At 33.5% G+C, this 24738-nt stretch overlaps 3 protein-coding genes across 4 annotated transcripts; all 3 read left to right on the plus strand.

The window, feature by feature from the left end:
* The first annotated feature begins 4909 nt into the window (after positions 1-4909).
* On the plus strand, positions 4910-6826 carry LOC145626720 (transcription factor MYB92-like). Its single transcript, XM_081679191.1, has 3 exons — positions 4910-5151; positions 5327-5456; positions 5952-6826. The coding sequence occupies exons 1-3, from the start codon at positions 5019-5021 to the stop codon at positions 6703-6705; spliced, it is 1017 nt and encodes a 338-aa protein (XP_081535317.1). The 5' UTR covers positions 4910-5018; the 3' UTR covers positions 6706-6826.
* A 7762-nt stretch (positions 6827-14588) lies between these two features.
* LOC145563078 (uridine 5'-monophosphate synthase-like) lies at positions 14589-18964 on the plus strand. Of its 2 annotated transcripts, none has more exons than XM_081623499.1 (9): positions 14589-14706; positions 15223-15705; positions 16009-16345; positions 16573-16656; positions 17034-17116; positions 17212-17299; positions 17377-17631; positions 17871-18006; positions 18207-18964. In XM_081623499.1, exons 2-8 carry the CDS (start codon positions 15236-15238, stop codon positions 18000-18002), a joined length of 1449 nt encoding a protein of 482 aa, XP_081479625.1. In that variant the 5' UTR covers positions 14589-14706; positions 15223-15235; the 3' UTR covers positions 18003-18006; positions 18207-18964. The 2 variants fall into 2 exon arrangements, with proteins under 2 accessions (XP_081479625.1, XP_081479618.1); XM_081623492.1 differs by having other exon boundaries at positions 18187-18325.
* A 413-nt stretch (positions 18965-19377) lies between these two features.
* On the plus strand, positions 19378-20498 carry LOC145563093 (protein SENSITIVE TO PROTON RHIZOTOXICITY 2-like). Its single transcript, XM_081623507.1, has one exon. The coding sequence runs from the start codon at positions 19386-19388 to the stop codon at positions 20313-20315; it is 930 nt and encodes a 309-aa protein (XP_081479633.1). The 5' UTR covers positions 19378-19385; the 3' UTR covers positions 20316-20498.
* The last annotated feature ends 4240 nt before the right edge of the window (positions 20499-24738 follow it).

Here is a 24738-nt window from a genome sequence, read left to right on the forward strand (position 1 = left end):
GTTATTACAACTCCGTTTTTTATTATGTGCAATATTTGTTTAAAATGGATGTTTCATACTATTATTTGTAACAAATGTTCTATTTTCTTTAAGAGTTGTTATTTTTCTTGGTCTCTTGCTCCATCACATGTATCTCTTTCATTTACTCTCCATTTTAACACCCACAATCAAATTTGTCCAAGTTTCCATGCAACCCTCTAAAGTAGCAAATACGAGTAATTAGGAATGGAGGTAGTATATATTTGGTTGTTATGTACTTATGTGATAAAATTTTATTATACTTGTATATCTGAAAATGCTACCATTTTGATATGCTTGTATAGTACTTGGGGTATTATGTTCTATTGGTGAAAAAAATACGTTAAAGTCATCAACATATAAAGCTGATATTTATATAATTTGGCCTGGGAAGGTTAATATGCTGTACACTTGTACATAAACCATACACTTATTTATATTAAGTACATTTTTTTAATAAATTGTCCTTCATATGTGATATTATTGCTTTACTAGCAAGAAAATACAACATTAAAAACTTCCATATAGTCGGCAATTAAAAGTGGAGGTAATAGTAACTGACTAACTACTTCTGTTGTCGTAAATCTTGTGTCCACAGCAAAATAATTAAAATGAAATAAATACTTGATCAAAATTTTCAGAAAGAATGATCGATGTGTTGCTAATAAAAATACTACGGAGTAATATTTCAACTCAATTTATAAAAATAACCCCCTAAACTAGTAAAATGCACCGGCCTATATCTTGGCCTATTTTAATTTTGAAGGATAAATGTAGCATAGGATAAATGTAGCATAATCTCCGTAATAATTAGGGACAGGGAGGGACTATTACATTTTCCCTCAACTGTACTGTTAGTTCCGAACTCCATAGATAGTTGTTGAGTCCATGAAAAAACCTACATGTGAGTGATGTGTTGTCCCACACTGAAGAGTGTAGAAAGTGTTGGGAAGTGTATCCCACATTGAAAAAATAAGAAAATTGTGTCCACTTTATAAGATTAAGGGGCTACGGATTCCCTTATTGCCATATAGTTTTGAGGTGGAACCTCCTTAGTTGTATAAAGTGGACAGTTATGATGGGTGTGACTCATACCCGTTTATCAATAGTACATGTAGTCGTTGGTTTAATCATCTAGAAGAATACACTGCACCTTTAAATTAATTTTGTTTTGAGTTATATTACTATAGTAGCTATTTGGTTACATGCGGTACGCTAGGTTGTTGCATTGAATTTAAAGTATCTTGTTGAATAAGCTACTTGACCGTAATATAATATTGCTAGATTTTTGGAGATGTCAAGTCTCGGATGAATCTTTTCTTCCATGCAGAGACAAAGGAGAAGATGACAAGGCCATGCATTGACGGAAACTATTGTATTTTACGGTCTTCAGGTGAAAGAACTACGTTGTTTCTATCTATTTAACTATTTTACTACCACGTATTACTTTGCTTTGCAATTTGATAATAATATGGTAGAAATTTATTAGCAAGTTTGCTGCACCAACTTCTTGCTTACCATCTTCATTTTTCAAGGTCGATCAAATGTGTCACATACTCACATCCAACTTCAAATATCTTTTCATGTGTGCTAATTTAATTTGTACCAAGTATAATTTTAATATACATACGATGTGAATTATTAACCAATCTACATGTTTACACTAGCTAGTTTATTCAATTTGGGATAAAGGTATGTATGTTATGACTTCGCGGATCATCCTGGCTATGGAATAGACCAAGTTAAAAAAATAGGTGGTTGTATGTTGTACACTTGTACTCACTCAATCCCTTAATTAGATTCCTATTTCTCTCTATTATGTGAGGAATAAATGCTACATAGAAGTAGAATCTAATTAAGAAAATGAAGGAGTAGTAGTAGACTGGTAGTAATGTTTAGAGACGAAAAGCTAGTCCTACAAATTGAAGTATATATGATTATAGATTTGTAGCTGAGGTAGAGGTTTTCTCCTGGTTGACGCAGTGCAATGCAGAAATTAAATCTGCAATATTAATAACGTTGACTTCTTTAGTCAAGGGGATAATCAAAGGCTTATTAATGGTTGGCTTGAAATTAAAGTTTAAGCAAGCAAGGTACTATGAGTATACCTGGTTATTGGGCGGGTCGGGTCAGGGTCGGTGCGGGTCGGTTGCGGGTCAGGGTCAAAGAGGGTCACATTTTATAGGGTCAATATAGGGTCGGGCCAATGCGGGTCGCGGGTCGATAATGGGCGGACCTACAAAATATCAATTAAAATAAATATTGGACAAAGCCATTATTAAATACATATGAATACAAATTAATCTATATAATTATTTTTACATTATGTATTTTCTTTATCAACTAAATTGGAAAAACTTGTTGGCCCTATATTGACCCTACCCAATAAGGGTCCTGTCCATTAATAGCCCTGTCAATTAAAAGCCCTATAAGCATGGCCCTGACCCTATTATCATTGGGCTACCCTGTCCAATAACCACCTCTAACTATGAGTATCAGAACTAAAAGTATCTTTAATCATGTACGATTTAGTAAATGAGACAAGCATAATAAACAAATGTAATACATTTACTTTTTATCACACCAGACCAATATATAACCACGTGTAGAAATCGCGTTAGAACATTTTTAAAAACAATAAATTTATTGATTCTAGAAAAATATGTGCATTGAAATGTAAAAAAAAAAAAAAAAAAAAAAAAAAAACCACAAATGAGACAATCACAAGAAATTGAAATGAATGCATTATTAAACATTTATGGAATTTTATTATTTATTATTATTTTCTAAAGGATGAGTATTTTCATCAATTCTTGGCTCAATCACCACACGTGTACTTCTTTATTTTTATTTGAGCAGTACGTGTACTTTTAATTAAAACAATAATATGATCATTTTTGGTTAAATACTAGCCAATAATTTAGCTTTGCCTTTATTAGGTGTAATACAACATAATAGGTGCAATAATTAAATTTGACGAACAACAAAAAATAAAAAGGAAAAAAAAAAAAATCTTCATCTTTGACCATTAAACTTTATTAGCTAGCTGAAAATTACTTGGTATACTCGTATCAGACTGAAACATCATATTCATAAGCAAGTTTCGTTTAATTCATTGGTACCCACCTGAATATCTCTTTTGAAACCTTACCTAAGTTCTTGGGATGTTGCTTTTGGATTAAACGAAGATTTCCTAGTTTAATCCCACTAGTGTAAATGATTAGTTGCTTATAATACATATTTACAGATGATTAATTACACTGATTCATATCAAATGCGCCGCTTGTCAACTTTCTAGATAGCTTAGCTTAATTAGGTATGTAGCTTCTTAAACAATTTCTCCTTCAATAATATTTCTTGATTTATAAAGTTTTTTTTAATTAAAAAATGTTAAAGGTAGATACATACTAAATATATTAATAACATCAAAACATATGTATGTGTAATTTTTGTCATAATATCTATCTCGTTCGGAACTGGTATATATTACTATTGACCTTTTCTATGAAAATTTGTATAATCAACGAACTGGTACATTTGTTGATCGATATCTGAATAATAAATATGTTTGTAGAATAAATATCATATAATATATGTTGAATTGAAGAACATAAGGTCTTCATAGACAATAATCATGTCAAGATATTGACCATTATATTGTTTATATGGTAGTTTTCTTTGTTGTAGATAATACAAAGTTTAATCTTAACCTAGAGAAGATTGATTTAAAATTTGCGTATCTAAGAGTAAGGGATAGTTTAAGGGGTTAGAACTTCTTTCCCGATTCCAAAAGATTTTGGGATCGATTCCCACCCCAACCCGTTTTGGCTCTAAAAAAAAATTCCGTACCTTCCCTTAAAAAAAAAAGGTACGTTGAAAAACATGGACCGGGTGAACTTATTGAAGAGCTATGGTCCATGCAATTAGTGACAAAGAAGACGCAAATTTCAATTATTACGTGCATGCATGGAGGGGATCGGATTTTCCTTTGTATTTATGAGCCACGATTGGTCCACGATGAAGGCTATATTTGTCATTCTATTTTTCCTATTTTATCCATCTCAAAATTAGAGAGTTGTATAATTCATATTACATTCAACTGTTTTTTCTTATGAGTAAACATGTTATTAATGTACCATTAAGACATAAAATATCTACATACGAAAACATTCTTTTTAGATTGGATAAAATCGTAAGACTTTGCTTCTAAGGTTATTAGGTGGATTCTCAAAGGAGACGTACATGACTAAGGCTCCATGTAAATGAATCGATCCTAAAACCATCACCAAACGCGATTAATTTAATAGTCATAATTAATTAACTAAACTAACTGACCACAAATTTTAAACTTCGTTGACAATTGTTTTGACTAGTAATGTGAAATCTATACATGTTGATGAAATACGGACTATTTTGCAATTATTAGGCGACTAAAATAACGAGTATTAATGTTTAAAAACAAATTTCCAAAGATATTTTGTAAGAACCATACATATCGTACGGAGTAGTAAAGAGTTTCAAATTATAGCTATTCTAGCTTTCATCATATGATGAAATTGTTAGCCATTCAATTTAGTTATTACTAGTTTCAATTTCAAAAGTAGCAGGTACATACATGAAAAACGTAGACTAAATACGAGTAATTAAAGTTCAAAAATAAGAACTAGGGTGGTGGCTAAGCTTTGATTAATTTTAAAGAGGGTTATAATAGTAATTTTAACTAACATAGAGAAGAGTAGTGCTGGTATAGACAAGCCAATAAGAAGGCCCCACGTAGTAAGTTAAATAAGCAAATAAAAAAAAGAGAGAAACGAGTGAAAGGAGTGTCTTGTGGTTGTGTATATAAATAGTAATCCATAGTTGTTGGTAGGACTCCAAGGAGGCAGGCAGCCAAATCATTTTTGTAGAAACAAGCAAACAAATTAAATTATACACTGAGAGAAATTAAACAATAAGAAAGCTAATATAATTACTAGTAATTATTACTAGTATTATATAGTATGGGAAGATCACCTTGTTGTGATGAACTTGGTCTGAAGAAAGGTCCATGGACTCCTGAGGAAGATCAGAAGCTTGTGAATTACATCCAAAAACACGGTCATGGTAGTTGGAGAGCTCTTCCTAAACTTGCAGGTAGATATATATCCCTTAATATCGTCGTGCAGTGTTTGTGTTAAATAAATTAATTAATCCGTTAAAAATATGATAACTTTCTCTAGCTAGGACCATAAAAGACGTACTATTTTCAAAGTGACAGGTAACAATATCCAAAAATGTGTTCATATTGTGAAGTTTGGTTTTGTATCAGGTTTGAACAGATGTGGAAAAAGTTGTAGGTTAAGATGGACAAATTATCTAAGGCCGGATATTAAGAGAGGCAAATTCACACCCGAGGAAGAACAAACCATACTAAATCTCCATGCTATCCTCGGTAACAAGTAAGTCTTTTAATTACTCATAATTTCAATTTTCTCTAGCTTTCTTGATTTTCTATTCAAGCAGTTTGATGATCAAACTTTGAAAGTATTTAAAATTTAAACTCCATTTTCTTATTTTGTGTTACATGCGTTATAAGTTAATAATTAGTTCTTTTAAATTTAAATTTGATGATCCTTGATTTTATAATGTGGATACTATACATTTTTTTTTTTTTGGTGAAAATCTCCATACAACCTCCTTTTTTCTAAGAGCATAGCTCGGAAATTAAAATTACAAACTTCTTTGGGATAAAGATCATCAAATGATATACGATAGATTAGTGGATTTTAAATAGTAAAGCTTATTAGTTGGTTAAAAGTTCTAGGATCGTACCCAAAATTTGGGATCAAATCTAATCTATATAGTTATTGTCTTTGTGGCTCTCTTTATAGTTTTATACCAAAAGAATGTTTAAAATTACATACTTTCCCTAATATTCATTTTCTCATGTTTAGGTGGTCAGCAATTGCAAACCATCTACCAGGACGTACAGACAATGAAATCAAGAATTTCTGGAACACACACTTGAAGAAGAAACTGATTCAAATGGGATTCGACCCGATGACCCACCGGCCTCGGACCGACATATTCTCAAGCTTGCCTCACCTGATAGCCCTAGCAAACCTTAAGGAGCTAGTAGAGAACAACTCTTGGGAAGAACAAGCAGTAAGACTACAAACTGAGGTGGCTAAACTTCAGTACTTACAATACCTTTTTCAGCCACCTACTAATTATCCCATGCCTAACCTAGACATGGACACCCTTAATCTTTTAAACTCTCTACCCTCAGCATTTTCTACCAAGGATAACAACAATAATAATTTTAACCATAACCTAAGCCCGGTTTTGAATACCGCGAATTTGGATAGTCCAAACCCTTTTGATGCCATCCATGATCACTTGCCAAGTCTAAAAACCCTGGAAACACCAACTAACTTTATCAACAAAGACAATAATAATGGTATTAGTTTGGTTAGTAATGATCAAGATCAAGTTGTTTTTCATCATCAGCCTTGTGAGTTTACAGTCTTAAGCAAAGGGGAGAATTCTCCGACTTCTCCTTGGCTTCCTTCGTCGCCTTCTCCACCTCCGGTAACCACTGCCGCCACCTCGGCCCCACTTATAGATGGTTGCAATACTACTTCTGCTACTAGTTTCTGGCCTGATCATCTCCTCCTTGAAGACTCCTTGTTTAATGATATTCCTTAGTATAGGATATTAGTATTTAAATTAATATAGTAATTTTTATATAGCATATTTTGGATTATTTTCATATACTGAGTCCTGTGAAAAATTAAAGGTATGTACTATATTTGCACCCTTAATTAGCCTATTCCTTTTACGGTGTATAATATTTTCTAGTACAAATATACCCCTTTGAACTTCATTGATCATCATATTATGGTGATTATATTGATATATTATAGGAAATTTTACATTAAACCACCTTTTATAACACTTTTATTGCAAGAAACCACCTTATAAATTTTTTTTCGCAAATACACACCTTAATTGTAAAATTTTTTACATTCACACACCTTTTCCCGGAAAAAGGCCATTGACTTGGTTTTCAGGGGTTGACCCGACTACGTGAATGTCACGTGTCCCCCTAAAACCACTAATCCTCACTTTGCTGTATTCATTTGCTGTATTTAATTGCTAAAGTTTGCTGTTTTCATCTGCTCTGTTTGCTAAGAGGAGAGAGAAACAGTTAGAAAGAGAGAGAGATTAGATTGAAATAAGGAGGGAAAGTGAGGATTAGTGGTTTTAGGGGGACACGTGACATTCACGTGGTCGGGTCAACCTCTGAAAACCAAGTCAATGGCCTTTTTCCGGGAAAAGGTGTGTGATTGCAAAAAATTTTACAATTAAGGTGTGTATTTGCGAAAAAAAATTTATAAGGTGGTTTCTTGCAATAAAAGTGTTATAAAAGGTGGTTTAATGTAAAATATTATATATAGATCAGATAGCACATACTGTTGGTATGAATTATGGATTACTTTTTTTTTTTTTTTGAAAGAATGAATTATGGATCACTAATTAACTAAAGTAAACATGAGTTGTTATACAGAGATTAATCAATATATACCTCTTTTTATACTAAATCAATATAATTAATTATTAAGATTACATTCGTTTTTAAGTATTTTTTACAATATTTATTTGTCCTACTTTGACTAATGTTTGTGATTTATACATAAGAAAAAATATAGTCTTGTGGGTACTTGTTGGAATCATCTCTAATGAATAGATTATTAATTTTCAATTGTTAGAATTTATACTTATTGATAATTAAAGATATTAATGATCAAAGATTAACATCGGCATGCGTGTCTAAGAGAAATGGAGCAAGTATTTAAAAACAGATGGAGTAATTATGTATGCTAGGGTCTGGGTGTATGACGGAATTGCTTTTAACCCACCTAGCTCGTGTATACACAGATGCCTATGAAAATACATCCATGAATCACTCCCTTTGCCCTAGAGAGATTAATTGCAACTAAAAGCACGGCTGCTATACACCATAGATTTGGGGGGCGTTTGGTTCAAACAATGGTATGAGTTTGGAATGAGAAATGAAACCTAGGTGGTATGGGGTTGGAACTTAATACTTGATTTCATGTGTTTGGTTTTTATCTAGGAATGACAGTTTTCTTTTTAATTTTAAATCTAAAGACCATACCCACCTCCCCCCTTGGGTTTCAAAAACCCATACCTTGGGGGTTTGAGGTATGAGTTTGAAAAATGAAATTTCTAGAAACAAATACAAGATATATGTATTGGTTATTCCAAACCCATACCTTATACCTAATATGATAGAACCAAATGCCCTAAAGAGGATTTTTTTTGTGAAGAACTACCTTATACAATTTAGTTTTTTGTAAAATACTACTTATAAACACTAAATGTTGTAAGAAACTACCTAATAAAATACTTAATGTTATAAGAAGCTACTTTTTGCCGGATTATTGCATTGAATAAGGGACGTTTAAAGACACAATCAATCAATTTTTCTCCTTTTCCCACCCAATATCTCCATAGCCCTCCTTGTAACCCCTAATTCCCCTTCTCTTTCATTGTAAAATCAAACACATGATAGTAACTTACTGTATTTGGTTTTATAAGATTGTTTTTCACAAAATTTGATGTATATAAGGTAGTTTTTTTTTTAAAAAAAAAAAAAAAAAAATCTAGATTTAATTAATAAAAGGCGGAAGTGTTAACACCTCGGCCAACTATGATTCTATATACTCTATGTCTTAAATTACCTTAACATGGTGTCGTGTACTTAATACATAATACGAATGACCAATTTTACTCATTTTAATTATTGTAAATTGCTGTTTGTCAAAAAAAGAAAATTATTAATTATTGGGATACCATTCACACTAGTAATATCTTTAGGTGCAAATTCGATCACTTAATTAGTGATTTGGTAGCAAACCACTTTTTACTTTATCTTAATAAAAGTGATTAGTCTTCCAGTCCAGCTATATGCCGAGAGTAGTCTACATCATATCACACAGATTTGAGGTGTTAATTAGTACGAGTACCACTTATAAAAATGGAAATATGTGGTAGACTAAAAAAAAGTTCATTATAGGTGAGAAGACATTATGAAACTTCAAGCTTGGGCAACATGTATGAGCAAACAAATATAGCACGGGTAAATAGTATACTTCGCATTAAGCTACTTTGTATAATAATAATTTCGTATAATCAGGTTTTCCACTGCTCAACAGCTACAAAGTTCATCTAATTAAGTGGCTGAATGCATGAGGCATTAAGGCCGGATAACAAGCGTACGTATTCATATGTAAAATATATTGCATCTTCTAAAAAATCATGTTTTGATACTAAATAAAATTAGCAATAATATTATATTATCATATGTTGTTAATTTGGTCTAGATCATCAACAATCAACATTATAAGGAGTTCAATATATATCCATCTTAGATCTTCTATAAGATAAGATAGAAACTAATGTAGTAGTATAACTTGTTTTTTTAATAGTCCGTAATAAAGAATTATTCTCCATTTAGAGACGTTGGGATAGATATATAATTTAAGAAAACTTTGAGTGAGACTATTTAATACATTTGTTTTATGTTAAAAGGTGCTTTTGATTTTTTTTTAATGTGGCCGAAATTATTTCCCAAAAATCAATTGGTCATGAAAGAGTGGATAGGAGGAAAATAGTTTTAAATTAGTGGTCAAAGGTATGTTATATTTAGTAACGTGTCAATCATTTTAGGACTGACAAAAATGAGAATTGTATCACTATTTTTTAGTGAAAAATTAAGTTAGGTGTATACATCATTGTTATGTATAAGAATATATAAATCGATTCCACTCATTTACTCCGATCCTTGCTTTCAAGTGGCATATTTCACGTTGGTGGTCACACCACCGTGATACGAGTATCTTAAGTAAAGTTTGGATTTTTGTTTATGTTATAATCATATAATGTTAATACTAGTAGGCCAGGTAGTGTTACCACGTATAGTATAAATTTCTTGAATAGCTTCCGAAAATAGTCACCAACCACGATATGTTTCTTCAGTTGCTGGTAAGACGAAAAAGCCACAAAGATCCATCATTTTTCATTGATGAAGATTGATGACTCGGATCGGTGTACTCATATACACCTTTATTTTACAGTAATATATAGGTGGATTTTTTAACCCTAATCTAGATGACTAATTTATAGAAACTTGAGCGATAAACAAGGTGAAAAGCCAAGTAATCTGCTAGCTTAGTAGAACTGTAGAAGCTACTATAAGCTTGCCATTAAATCATCAGAGTTTTCATCACAGGTGAAACACAAACGCATGTATATGTTTTCGTTGAGCCCATAAGAAAACCCATATGTGAGTGGCGTGTTGTCCCACATTAGTTGACTTTATAAGTGAGTGTTTGTATTGAGATGTGTATCCCACATTGAACAAATAAGAAAGTTGTGTAGGCCCGTTTATTAGTTTCTATGGCTTTGCTCCATCTCTTCTCCCAACTGGCTGCTGTCATCGTATCAAAGAGAGAAAGTTGACTCTTAGGTTAAAGTCAAAAAGGTGACGTACAAGGATCCACTAATTATATGAAACAAGGCCCAAAGTAGTTAGGAACATACAATTTGACAACATAAAATATACCATAAATTACCTTGACTTGTATACTATTCACATTCCTACCTAATGAAATGAGATCTTGGCTTATCTTAGTATTTTATAAAGTCCTTACTACTCATTCTGATGGTTTAAGTTTGCTATAAATGTGAAATCAGGCTGTTAAATTTGCCTTGATACATATTAAAAAATGATTTATGATTCTAAATTTTTGCTCAATTTAGGGTAATAACTTTTATCCATAGACCTTAAATAACTTTTATTTATATCAGGATAACTTACATTAGATAACTTTAATTTTCATTCATTATATGGTAATTTTTTATCCTTTTTAAGTTAACTTTGAAGCAGGTATTGTACACCCGATTTCTTAAAAATGTCTGTCTTTACTATTAAGGTTTGCTATAAAATCTCCATTGCATACATGAATAGGGGAAGAAAAACAGTCCAATGAGGAGAGTCAACTCTATCCAGCTAGCCAAAAATGAAGACCACAATTTGGAAACCTATAATATGTATGATAATATTATATGATAAATTAATATCTTGTTAATATGCGTTACGTTGTAGAGGCCACTATCTATGATTTTAAAACTTTAACTCGTACGGACTAAATGATTTCGAATCAAATTATACCGCAATATTTTGCAACAATCAAACAATTTTGTATCTTTTTTGTGTTTGACTTTTGTCACCTAAGCAAAGTCAAATTAAATTAACTGCACCACCACTGAACAACTAGAATAATCATACACTTATTATGAGTATCATGAAGTAGTTATTTACATTAAAGAAAAGCCCTATTGGATCGAAAAGCACTTTTAAATGCTCTTAAACGTCACCTTTTCTTTTCTATAATTCTTAGGTGTCAAGTCTATTATGTGACCTAGCAAATTTGCTAATAACTTCGTATAACAATATCGTACTAATGGTAATATTTAAAAGCTCAGTCATCACATTTTAAAACTCGTAAAGAGTCACAAAAGACGTGGAAACGTAGACATAGTACACTAGTATTTGATTCCACAATATATGTTGAACAATGATAATATAATTATTTTTTCGCATTATTATTTATTGCATGGTAACCTTTAATTTATGAGTGTCGTTGAATAAAAATGTGACTCATTACTTTATTTAATGGAGAAAATTAAGTTCTATATGATTCTTTTCTTGTCTTTAATAAAGACAATTAATCTGATCTCCATTATTGTTTTTTTTTTTGTTGTACGACGTTACACTTAATCCCTCTCCTTAATTTTATCAATGTACTTGAGTTGATTTATACATATAAGCAACCACAGATGTACCATCTACTTGCTTTGTCTTTTCCCAGTTGAGCATAAAATTATGTTTGTTTGGAATCTCATCCCCAAAACTAACTCTTGGAGCAAGTGATCTGATTAAGGGTCTGTTCCGATTGACTGAACTCAGCTGAACTGAACTGAACTGAGCTGAGCTGAACTGAACTGAACTGAACTTATTAATTAGTGATTTCTAACTACGGATTAGTGATCTTTGATTATTTATTGATTATTTATTACTATACATATGTGTATATACAAATGTACATATTATTATTATTAATATTATTAATATTATTATTATTATTATTATTATTATTATTATTAATTTTGATTATTATTATTATTATTTATTGATTATTATTATTATTATTATTGTTATTATTTATTGATGATTATTATTATTATTATTTATTGATTATTATTATTAGTATTATTATTTCAATTATTATTGTTGTTATTATTATTATTATTATTATTATTATTATTATTATTATTATTATTATTTATTGATGATTATTATTATTTATTACTTATTGATTATTATTATTATTATTATTATTATTATTATTATTATTAATATAATTATTATTGTTGTTGTTGTTGTCGTCGTCGTCGTCGTCGTTGTAATAAGAGTTTAAAAGAATGAAATTTGGCTTTATATCATTAGCAATATCATTAGACGTAAATTAAGAGCTGAACTGAACTGAACTAAACTGAACTGAATTGAGCTGAACTGAGCTGAACTGAACTGAATTTCAACGGAAGAGAACAGGCCCTAAGTTGTTATGAATAATTATGTACTGCATATTTGAATGTAAGTAAGCCAAGCCTGCATTTATATAAAGTTCATTTTTTGAACAATTCACATTTCGTGCATGCAGGGAAATATCAACTTTGAATCTATTTTGACTATCCGGTCAAAAATAATTTTATACGAGTATCAATCAATATCATTAGAGCTTGATCCCTATATAACCTTTGATATTTAGAATGTCTCTTAAAAGTTATATGTATCCTATTCTTACCTTTTTTGGTAAGTGATAGTGAAGGCCGAATAGCTCAAGTGGTTAAAACTTCCTACTCGGTTCTATAGGATCATAGGATCGATTCTCGTCATTTGCCCTTGTGTCTCTCTAGTCTCCACACACCAAAATAAGGGCCTGTTCATATTTACTGAACTGAGCTGAGCTGAACTGAACTGAACTGAACTGATTGGAGCTGAACTGAACTGATTGGAACTGAACTGAACTAAGCTGAAATGAATATTTTATGAGAGAGGAAAATTAAGAGCTGAACTGAACTGAACTGAGCTGAACTGATTGGAGCTGAACTGAACTGATTGAAGTTGAACTGAACTGAACTGAAAATAAGTAAATATGAACAGGCCCTAAAACTTTATTTTGGTAGCAATATAATAATGAATTAGGTTTGGCTCAATATCCTACTATCATATAACTAACATATAAGCTAAACTTTTAGCCAGGTCATGACTCATGAGGTAGCGACACTTGGCGTTCCAACTATTCCCCTATGTAGTTTTAGACACTTTGTCCTTAATTTGGGGTTTAATTTAGAGCATGTAACAAACTTATACATCCTTTCTACTCTACAATGTGATAGGTTTTACTCCTATCCATATATGTCTGCCTCATATGATATTTTGAGTCACCTTTAAAAGTTGTCCCATTTATCCCAATTGCAAACTCATTAAAGTGAAAAAAGCAAAGATACTTTCATCCACTTACAAAATGTTGGTCCAACGCTTACTAATTAAGTACTTCGTATTATTTTCCCATCACTAAACAAAAAAGGACGAAAGGAATATACTTATTGGTATCGGGTCAATAAAATAAAACATGAAGGGCGAGTAATAGGGGTGAACATGGTCTGGTTTGGTGCGGTTTGAGTCTAAACCAAACCAAACCGCAAAATACGGTTTGGTCAATTTTCCAAACCAAACCAAACCATATTAGTATTGAAGCCAAACCAAACCAAACCGTAATAATGCGGTTTGGTGCGGTTTGGTTTGCGGTTTATGATAAGACGACATTTTTTCCTAAAAATTGTCAAATATTAATAAACTTATAATAAAGTTCAAATAATTAGCCCAAAGGGAATAAATTATACTACAATTTTTTAATAAAATAACAACCAACTAATCAAGTGCTAAGTGCTAACACAATAACACATAATAAAAATAATACATAACTAATTAACGGTGGAAAAAAAATAATACATTTGTCCAAAAAAATAATTCATACTACATCATACTATGACCTATTGAATTTTAAGTATTGATATTTGAAATTGAGTATAGAGTATAGTAGTATACTGACTGTATAGTCTTCTAATGATTTTTCATGTTTTTTTGTTTTTTTATTTTTTTATAATATATAATAACTATTTTAATTGATTTAAAAATTATATAAATATTAAAATGCGGTTTACTGGTTTACGGTTTGGTTTGGTTTATAATTTTTGAAAAACCAAACCAAACCGCAAACCGTATTTCCCAAAAAATCGAAACCAAACCGTATTTTTCCAAACCGTAAACCAAACCAAACCGCTAAAATGCGGTTTGGTCTGATTTGGTTACGGTCCAGACCAAACTGTGTACAGCCCTAGCGAGTAACATGTCCATAGCAAAGTTGTAAGGCCCAAGGCCCTTAAAAACACAACTGAAAAAAGACGAACGATAGCCAGATCGATGCTCGCTCTCATGTCTCATTGCTGCCGGCACAATCGTCACCGGTAACCATCGTCTCTGTCACTTTTCCGGTAAGTCTCTTTCATCAACTTTATCATTGCGTATATATTTTTTTCTAATATATTCTTCAATTGGTGACTTCACTAGAAAATTGCCTTTGTGTTTGACTCTTATGATTAATGAACAACAACTATAGCATTAATCAACAAATTTGTGACAGCAATTCGTTTATGAAATTGGATAACCCAGAAATATTTTATCAGCATTTTTGTATCTATTACTATTATGCCGCGCAGTTTCTATTTATCTTTTGTTCATTTTTAATCAATTGTTGTTCAAGGTAGTGTATAATTGAAGAACCCTTGAATAATCGAGTGACATTAATTGATTTTTGATAACTTGTTTGTTGTTTCTCATTATTATATAGTTTGGTATATATTAATACATGATTTTGTAACAGACTAATTGTTGAATAATGAATGATTGTTGTTCATGGTAGCATCTTATTTAGGAATTGTTGGTGTGGTTTAAGAACTATCTTTAATGGCAACTTTTGGTTAATATTACCTGCATTATTGCTATAACAGTTTATTATCGTCAATGACGGTCACACCCTCAACAATGGAGTCCCTAATCCTTAAACTCCACGATATATCCGCTGTTAAATTTGACAATTTCAAGCTGAAATCTGGTATAGCCTCTCCAGTCTACATAGACCTTCGCTTAATTGTGTCCTACCCTAAACTCCTCTCTCAAATCTCCCAAACCCTCATTTCTGCCGTTGGCTCTGCCTCGCCCCCTGCATCCTTTGATGTCATCTGTGGTGTCCCTTACACTGCCCTTCCTATTGCCACTGGAGTTTCTGTAGCTAACAACATTCCTATGCTCATGCGCCGTAAAGAGGTTAAATCATATGGAACTGGCAAAGCTATTGAAGGTGTTTTTTGTCCCTCCCAAACTTGCCTTATTATTGAAGACCTTGTTACTAGTGGTGCATCTGTTCTTGAGACAGCTGCTCCATTGAGAGATTTTGGCCTCAAGGTTACTGACGCTGTTGTTTTGATTGACAGGTGAGCTGTTTTTAACTTTGTAAGAAAATTAACACAAAATGAGATAAGAAGATTTCTTATCTTCGTGTGGATACTAGTTGTCATATACCTTTTTGGACCGTCCCAATTTAGCTGCAACATACGGACACAAAGTATCCTTTGTGCCACGGTTTTTCTAACTTGTGCCTGTAACTTTTGTGACAACTAAATTGGGATGGAGGGAGTACTTTGTATATTTTCTTTAGTTATGTTATGTAATTTGTAGGGGAAAAGTAGACTATAAATTTTGTTAATGGCTAATGTACATGGATATTGGCATATTAGGGAACAGGGAGGAAGAGAGAATTTGGCAGAAAATGGGATAAGATTGCATTCCTTGTTGAAGCTGAGTGAGATGGTTGGAGTTTTGAGGAGGTTGGGTAAGGTGGAAAAAGAAACAGAGAATATGGTGTTGAAGTTTATCAAGGAAAATAAGGTTTCTGTGGCAAATTTGAGAAAAGAGAAAGTTGGGGGATTAAACATGACCTACGGGGAGAGGGCCAAGTTAGCTAAAAATGAAACTGGTAGGAGATTGTTTGAGATAATGGTAAACAAGAAGACGAATTTGTGCTTGGCTGCTGATGTTGGTACAGCTGCTGAGTTACTAGACCTGGCTGATAAGGTGACAATTTCTAGCCTTTGCATATATTTGAACTCTAAAGCTAACACCCTACATTAGTACATTTTTCTTATGTAGTCTAGGGTGGATTAAACATTAAGTCATAAATAAATTCCAGTCGCTGTATTTTAATCTTAATAGTAAAGATTCTTCGTACTTAGGCTACTTAGCAATCTCTAAGGCTATGCTTATATTCATTTCACTTAACCTGTTTGCTCACTGTGTTGTAGGTAGGACCAGAAATCTGCTTACTGAAAACTCATGTTGATATATTGCCTGATTTTACCCCAGACTTTGGTACAAAACTTCGATCGGTATGTATTGATCTATCTTTATATTTATCCTAGTTTTATACATTTTATCCCCAGATTTGTTGCCACATACCATCATCACTCAGTATCCTGTTCCAACATATCCATGCTATTGTGCCTATGTGGACCATGTTTATTTGGACTTCATGAGTTACACAATACACCTCATTGAAGTTCAGTAAGAATTCTTCTGTTAACAGGACCAGCTGCATTAGTTTTTGCCCTTTTGCTATGGAATTGACTTCAAAATGTATATTTCTGTTTTCCACATTTTGGTGCTTAAATTTGTATCATTAATTTTTATGCATTATGTGTGTCACAACTGTCACTTCTTGTTTCTCATGCAACTGTTTCGTCACTTTGGTAAATGAACTTGACAGATTGCAGACAAGCACAATTTTCTTATTTTTGAAGATCGCAAGTTTGCTGACATTGGCAACACTGTAACTATGCAATATGAAGGGTAATAGACCATAATTTTCCTGTGTTTTACAGTGAATTTTTTCAGTCTTCTTCTTTCACTTGCCTCCTCTGAGCTTATCACTTTTCTTGTTGCAGAGGTATTTATCACATTTTGGATTGGGCTGACATTGTCAATGCTCACATTATATCTGGCCCTGGGATTGTGGATGGCCTTAAATTGAAGGTATGCTTTCTAGAATATGATTATATAGAATGCCTGACTTTCTAAACTGAGAGAATATTTCCGCTCTTGAATTTCAGGGCTTGCCTCGTGGCAGAGGGCTCTTGCTGTTGGCTGAGATGAGCTCTGCTGGTAATTTTGCTACAGGAGATTACACAGCAGCAGTGGCAAAGATCGCTGAGGATCACTCAGATTTTGTCATAGGATTCATCTCAGTTAATCCAGCATCTTGGAAATGTGGACCCGTTAACCCAGCCCTAATTCATGCTACACCTGGAGTTCAAATGGTGATTGGTGGTGATGCCCTTGGACAGCAGTACAACACTCCGTATTCAGTATGTTACTTTTTTTCCCTCTAATTTCTCAATTTTGGGTACCAGATTGTTCAAATGACAACAGATATATTAATTACGGTCTGAAATGTTGAGAGAGTATTAGCTTTTAAAATAGATTTAGTACTCTCAAATTCAGATTACTGAAGTGTTGCTTGTTGTGCTAAAAGGATGGCTATGTATATCTAGCTGCTTTATTTGTGAGGCCATGTGTTTGATTCAAAGTGGTTAAATTGTTGCAGGTTATCCATGATAGAGGCAGCGACATAATAATTGTTGGTCGTGGGATCATTAAAGCTGCGAATCCCAGAGAGGCTGCTCGTGAATATCGGTGTCAAGGATGGAATGCATATTTGGCCAAATGCACAAGATAAATGGGTATGTTTGTAGTTTCTCAGTTTTGCATTACTTTGGGTTAACTTTTATAGTATTATTTATGGAAGATCTGAAAAGCCCTAGACACATTGGTTTGACAACAGGGTTAAAATCTGTTCTAGGCTTCTAGTTAGGCAATAGATTTGGCTGTGTGTTCCATAGCTTCTGTTTTTGTTTTCACAGGTGGTAGTTGACAATTGCAGCATCAAAAAAGAGGATCTGGACATTATTCTGGTAAATGTGAGATTTTGAGCGTTGAAGTGGATGGAGCTTGGAAAAGGAAGTAGTAAAAAGGATAGGCTGGAAAGCTAGTATTGGCTGGGTAGTTGAAGAAAGGGAAGTAAACGTGAACTTCTGAAGGGTCAGAAAGAATATTTTGTATTCCTCCTTTGCAGACTGAAATAAAGGCCATCTTAAAAAGAATGAAAGTTGCTGCAGGTTTAATAAAAGAAGTGGTGGTTCGAACCAACTCATAGGAAGCAATTAGAGCACTCAAATTAAATTACCCCGAAAAGCTGATGAACCAATAATAAGCTTAGTGACAGAGTTAGAAGACTTGCATATTCTTCTGGTTGTTTCTGCTGCTCAAAAGTAATAAGCTGTTATGGCTGATGAACCAACGAGTTTAATCTAGTGATTATGACTAGAGAACGGGAGTTAGTTGTCTCGCTTTGTCATGTGTTGTCCCCGAAAGAAATAGAAGAATCCAAATGTAATCAGGTTGGTTTGTGTTTATATGTCTCATTGTGACGAGTTGATTACCATCATGAAGTGTTCACTTGTGGAAAATCAGGTAGTAATACTACTACATTTTATGAAATCGGATACATTTTGTTGCTACGTCACAGAATTAAATGTTTGTAAGATGCAATTAGTGATTAAAATTTCAATTCTTTGAATAGAAGGAGTTGGATGTAAACATGGATCAATTTTGTATACTTTCAAGTTCTTACTTCTTAGTGATCAGGTATGTCTTTGTCTCAATATTCGTTTCCAAATGCTAAAACTTTCCTTATCATTATGTCAATGATGTTATGATTCCCATTATCATTTTTTTTGTAATCTTCTATGTACACTGTCAAGTGGAAGCACGGACACACGGTTGTTGATAACCTAAGATTACTCCATAAAGCTTCAACTCTACTTTCATGAATTTTGTTGAACTAAACTGTCTAAATACGACACCATAGCTAAACTTTTTAAGATTTTTTTTGGCAACATATGGAATAGAATAATTGTTTGTTTGATTGACATAAAAAAATACGAGTAATAGTGTACAATAATATTTTAAAAGAAACTCGAATAACCATATACCCTACCTTTTCAACCTCCCAAACACTTCCAATCTCAAATTCTCAACAAACCCACAACAAATCCAGAAAATGACAGATCCCATCAACACCCTCCACCTTCCACCACCGGAATACACCGCCTCGGACAATCCCCTAACCAACCTCACAGCGATCCGCGACCGAGTCGACTCACTGAGTCACATCCTATCCAACTCGGTCAACGGCACCGCCCCCATCTCAATAAACCAATCAAACTCAATCTCTGCCGAGCTATCCTCCGCCATCCACGCCGTCGTCATCAACGGCGCCGCCCTCCTCACCACCTCCACCGCCACCTCATCCTCCCCAACCCACGTGGACGGCGACGATCTTGAGATCGTGGAGCTAGACGTGATGGAATTAACGGCTGAACACTCCCACACGTGTCAAGTTTGCGGGAAAGGATTCAAGCGAGACGCCAATCTACGGATGCATATGCGAGCTCATGGTGACAAGTACAAGACCATGGAGTCCTTATCGAAGCCAGATAAACACAAACACTCCGACATTTATGGTCGGAATACGAGGTTCTCATGTCCATATGCCGGGTGTATCAGGAACAAAAGACACCAGGAATTCAGACCGTTGAAATCGGTTATTTGTGTCAAGAATCATTTTAAGAGGAGTCATTGTCCCAAGAAGTTTCCGTGTCTTGGGTGTAAGAAGAAGCGATTTTCGGTGTTGGCGGATTTTAACTGTCATATGAAAAACTGTGTAGCCGCGACAGCGGTGGTGGCGGCGGAGGATGAGAATTGTAAGTGTTCATGTGGGAGGATGTTTTCGCGAAAAGATGAGTTGTTTGAGCATATGTCATTGTTTGAAGGGCATATGCCAGTTGCTGAAGATGATAATAAGTTTGATGTTGTAGAGGAAGAACAGGATGATTTCGGATTCGGATTCGGATTGATTGAGGGTGATCAATGTTTGCAAGATATGGATTATTTGTGGTCTTCATATGAGAAAGAGTTGCTCCCTTTTTAATGATTTTGTTGTGTTACTCCTATTTTTCAACTCTGTTTTGTTCTGTTTTTATGATTGTTCAAATTATAGTTACACTTATTTTCCCTCTTTCCATTCTATAATCAATGGAATTGAAATTATTTTTATTTATGTATGTACTCGATAATTGACCTTTCGTAGTTTATCCTATTTTTATTGATTTGAGCTTTTCTGATCTAATACAAGGAAGGTTGGTCAATTACCCCTTTCAATGAAATGTACGGATATTTTAATTGACACTTTGACTCGAACTAAAGAGTTTTGAGATATTTCTGTCGAAAAAGAGGTTATACGTGAGGGTTTTTGAAACTAAGCCTACTAAGGCTTTTAGGCAATATGATCATCAAACTCATCAGCATTACATCAGCAAGAAATCGTATCAACTGACGCCATTGTTAATGCATTTCTTCTGCTCACGGGAAAAATATTGAAGTATAGTTCCTTTTATTTGAATGACAAGTTCTAATGTTTCCCAGACAACCACCGAGGTCTACCTCACTTTTTGTTCACTTTTGATCTTTATTCATGCCAACTGGTTTTCTTGGTTTGAATTTATTGCATTTATAAAAGTAAATATTTAACTCAACTTATGCTAAATAGCACTGTCAAAACGGTTTGACAGTTCGGGTTCGGTTCGGATTGAAATCGGTTCGGTATTAAATCGGGTCGGTTTGAAATCGGTTTAAATGTATCACGGGTCGGTTTCAGTTCGGTTTAAATAGTTATCGGTTCGATTCGGTTTCGGTTTATTCTTGAGCGGTTTTAATTCGGTTCGGGTTGTAAACGGTTCGGTACGGCCGGGTTGCGGTTTGTTAACGGTTCGGTGTTAACGGTTTTTATACCGGTTCAAACAGTTTCGGGTTGGAAACGGTTTCGAGTTAGAAACGGTTCGGTTCTTTTTCGGTTCAGTTTTATTTTGGTTCGGTTTGTTAACGGGTTTGCTTTTTATACGATTTAACGTTATTCGGATCAGTTCCATTTCACGTTTATTAAATTATGGTTCAGAATGGTTTTTTATTTCAAAAAGTCGGTTTTTAATCGGGTCGTTTGGATTCGGGTAGTTAAACAATTTTGGTTTGAAATTTCATAGTACTTGCTTACTAACCTTTTGTTGGTTAACAAGTTTTATATCAAGCCGAGACTTCATCACTTCATATTTAGGCATTAGGCATTATATTATATACAAATTCTCATCGATTTTAAAAATACATATCATTTTATTTTCAAGTTTAGTCATATTGATGTTACTAGTTTATTACGAAGTAACTTGGATTATAAAAGTTTAGTGTATTAATGAATTATTATTGTTTTACTATCACATTATTAGCTGCTTCTTATTCATTCATCTAATTGATGTGTCATAATCATGATTTGATGAGTTATTGTGAGATCAAAATTACAGTTTGATTTATAGACAGTCCGGTTTATAAACGGTTCGGTGCAAACGGGTTGCAGTTTGTTAACGGTTCGGTGTAAACGGTTTTTACCTCGGTTCAAACGGTTTTGGGTTGGAAACGATTTCGGGTTAGAAATGGTTCGGTTCTTTTTCGGTTCGGTTTGATTTCAGTTCGGTTTAAAACTGGTTCGGTTTGTTAACGGGTTCGGTTCTTATACGGTTTGACATTATTCGGATCAGTTCGGTTTCGGTTTTACTTAAATACGGTTCGGGTCGGTTTTTGGTTTTACAAAATCGGTTTTTAATTGGTTCGGTTCTCATTTGGGTCGGTTGGTTTCGAGCAGTTAAACGGTTTCGGTTTGAAATTTGACAGTACTAACGCTAAACCTTTTAGTTACTAAAACATAACTGTAAAGTCTGTAATGTTTATAATACAGCTATTCTTTTGTAAGACCTCCTCTGTTTCTGTTGGTAAAAAAAGTTGGTGTTAAAACTGTCCGTAACAAAATCGCTCCTGTTAATTCTGCAAGAAAAATCTGATGCTCCGACACGTACACTCTACGACATAAGTATGTGTCCAAATGTCCAATAAATGTCCAATGCGACCTTGTAATTTTGGCATATACTTTCGATCAAGTCAAATTTGCATATACTTCGTACAATACTTGTGTATCTTCTTGACCAAATGACCAGGGACTCTACTTTTTGACATTCATCCAATGTGCACGTACGCATAGTTGAAATGCTGACTTGTCAAATTCAATGATTTCAGGAAGGAGTGAATGAATGATATACTATATATTATATCACGAGAATGTTATTGCATAAAATTTCTGAAAATCTGAATTTCAATTCAACTAATTTGATTCTTTGCATAACCCGTGATTTCATAGAGAAAATTCAACCTGTAAACATGCATATATAAACACACACGTACGCACACATGCATATACAGATATACTCATCCTTCAATTACAACTTCTTAGCAAACTTATCAATCAAATTTAACCTTAGTCCAAAACTCGAATCGAAAAAGAAAAATATGTCGACTTCCTTAGAAGCATTGGCAATGGCAGGAGAAGATTATGCTAGCTTTGGGTTAGAAACTGAAGAATGGGAGCGCGCCGACTTAGAGGAAACACCGGACCACCTCCTGGCTGATGAAGATGAGCAACAATATTGCAGTTTCATAAACTTCAATAACACTAATGATAAGGAGAAATTTGAAGTATCAAAAGGCAACTCAAAGTTAAGAGTGTTAATAATGATAATTACAGCTATTATTAGGCTTACCATGTTCATAAGAGTGGACAACATCTTGTGAGATAAACATCTCTATAATGCTTTTCCCATGTTTTGCTACAGTTACAACTCAAGCTGGCCTAAATTTTGCTGTAATACCTTGTTCATACGAAGTATAACTTAATGTAAATTAATAAAGCATTTCTTGATTTTTAAGCAATATAAAAATTTATGGAGTATATATAATTGATATTTTAATACTATAAATTGTTTAACAAGAACCCAAGTGATTATGTTTTACTTGTCATTTACTTATCATTTACTTTTGAACTTGGGAGACACAATCCAGATCCACTTTAGTTTTGGGATAATTGTCCCGAATTAAAAATTGATCCAAAATAGTGTACAATATTTTTAATTGTAGATTGTTTTGTACTTTCTTGGAATCGAAAATGATAGAAGACGAGATGATTCCCATGAATCTCATGAAGTCATGAGACCACGAAAGGCCACTTAGGTGGATAAAATAATCTGCTTTACCAACTAGCGGTCATATATGGTTCCAAATTACATTATATGACCACAATATGCATCCTCTAAAATCTTGAGTTATCATGATAGAAGCCTCATAATCTTCAAAATTGGTCTAATTTCGTGTATTATATAGCCTTCAGCCTTGGACAATTTGGACTATTTCAGACACGAAAGAATCGGAAAAGTGGTCGAAGTTCTTCCTATGGACCCCACGACACTCACTGAGGTGGAAGGTCATTCGGATGGTTGGAACCTTTAAACTGCCAATTTAACCATTTCTACACATGCTTCTCTTAATTAATTCAAGGCCACTACAAGTCTTTATATGACCAAACAATGCTCATATATGGCTCTAATAACATCATTGCACATAACCTACAGTTTTAGACAATTTTGATATCGGGTTCCGAAACGGCGATACCTCCAAAATTGGTCCAAAACTATAGATTATAACCTTCAGTTTTAGACAATTTTTTACTTTTTTGGATCTAGAAAGTAAAAAGATCGAGATGTTTCCTATGGATCTCATAACACATTTGTGATACCATTTCAGTGATTGGAAGACTTAGAGCTATCCACTTTGCCTCTAAATAGTCAATATGGTTGTCTTTGTATACACCTTCTTTCATTAGTTATAGGCCACCATAGGCCTTTATACACCCAAGTATTGGTCATACATGGCTCAAAACAACATTATATGACCCCCTAAGGTGTCCATTATGATTATGTGAGCTTTCGACTCCGGGTCATAAAATCTTTGAAAATGGTTCAATTTCATGTGTATTATAGCCTTTTAGTTTGGCTTTTAAAAACCATTTTAAACTCGACAAGATTATGCATGAAGGTGCTTCCTGAAACTTACTTGGTGCTCGAAATGATCTCATTCATGCCTTGGTCCACCCTATATGTTCATAGTTTGTACTCATAATACACAAGTACCTTGGGATAATACACACTACTTTAGGCACTATCTTTGCCCTATTGTGTTCTAAGCAATGCTTATAATCTGGTAGACCATAGATAAATGAAGTTAGAGGAAGATAATTCCTTGAATTATACCCTAATTAACTTAACCTTTGTCTAAATATCACATGCATAGATTTCCATTGATTCTTTTATTGGTTTTTAAAGTTGTAATTAGTTGTACATCACCTTTATAATGCTGTTAGATTGCTAGCTGCCTAGCCTATACTATCTCCTGCCTTCAACATTATACTTGTGATTGCCAAAAAC

This window comes from Chenopodium album, chromosome 1, assembly GCF_948465745.1.
Source record: "Chenopodium album chromosome 1, dcCheAlbu1.1, whole genome shotgun sequence".
Taxonomy (NCBI): Eukaryota; Viridiplantae; Streptophyta; class Magnoliopsida; order Caryophyllales; family Amaranthaceae; genus Chenopodium; species Chenopodium album.

Bases quoted from the DNA above. Each gene is read 5' to 3' on its own strand.
- LOC145626720 (XM_081679191.1), top strand. From the start codon at position 5,019: ATGGGAAGATCACCTTGTTGTGATGAACTTGGTCTGAAGAAAGGTCCA. The intron at 5,152-5,326 runs GTAGATATATAT...GTTTTGTATCAG, and splicing joins AGCTCTTCCTAAACTTGCAG to GTTTGAACAGATGTGGAAAA. The intron at 5,457-5,951 runs GTAAGTCTTTTA...TCTCATGTTTAG, and splicing joins CATGCTATCCTCGGTAACAA to GTGGTCAGCAATTGCAAACC.
- LOC145563078 (XM_081623499.1), top strand. From the start codon at position 15,236: ATGACGGTCACACCCTCAACAATGGAGTCCCTAATCCTTAAACTCCAC. The intron at 15,706-16,008 runs GTGAGCTGTTTT...TTGGCATATTAG, and splicing joins GCTGTTGTTTTGATTGACAG to GGAACAGGGAGGAAGAGAGA. The intron at 17,300-17,376 runs GTATGCTTTCTA...CTTGAATTTCAG, and splicing joins TGGATGGCCTTAAATTGAAG to GGCTTGCCTCGTGGCAGAGG.
- LOC145563093 (XM_081623507.1), top strand. From the start codon at position 19,386: ATGACAGATCCCATCAACACCCTCCACCTTCCACCACCGGAATACACC.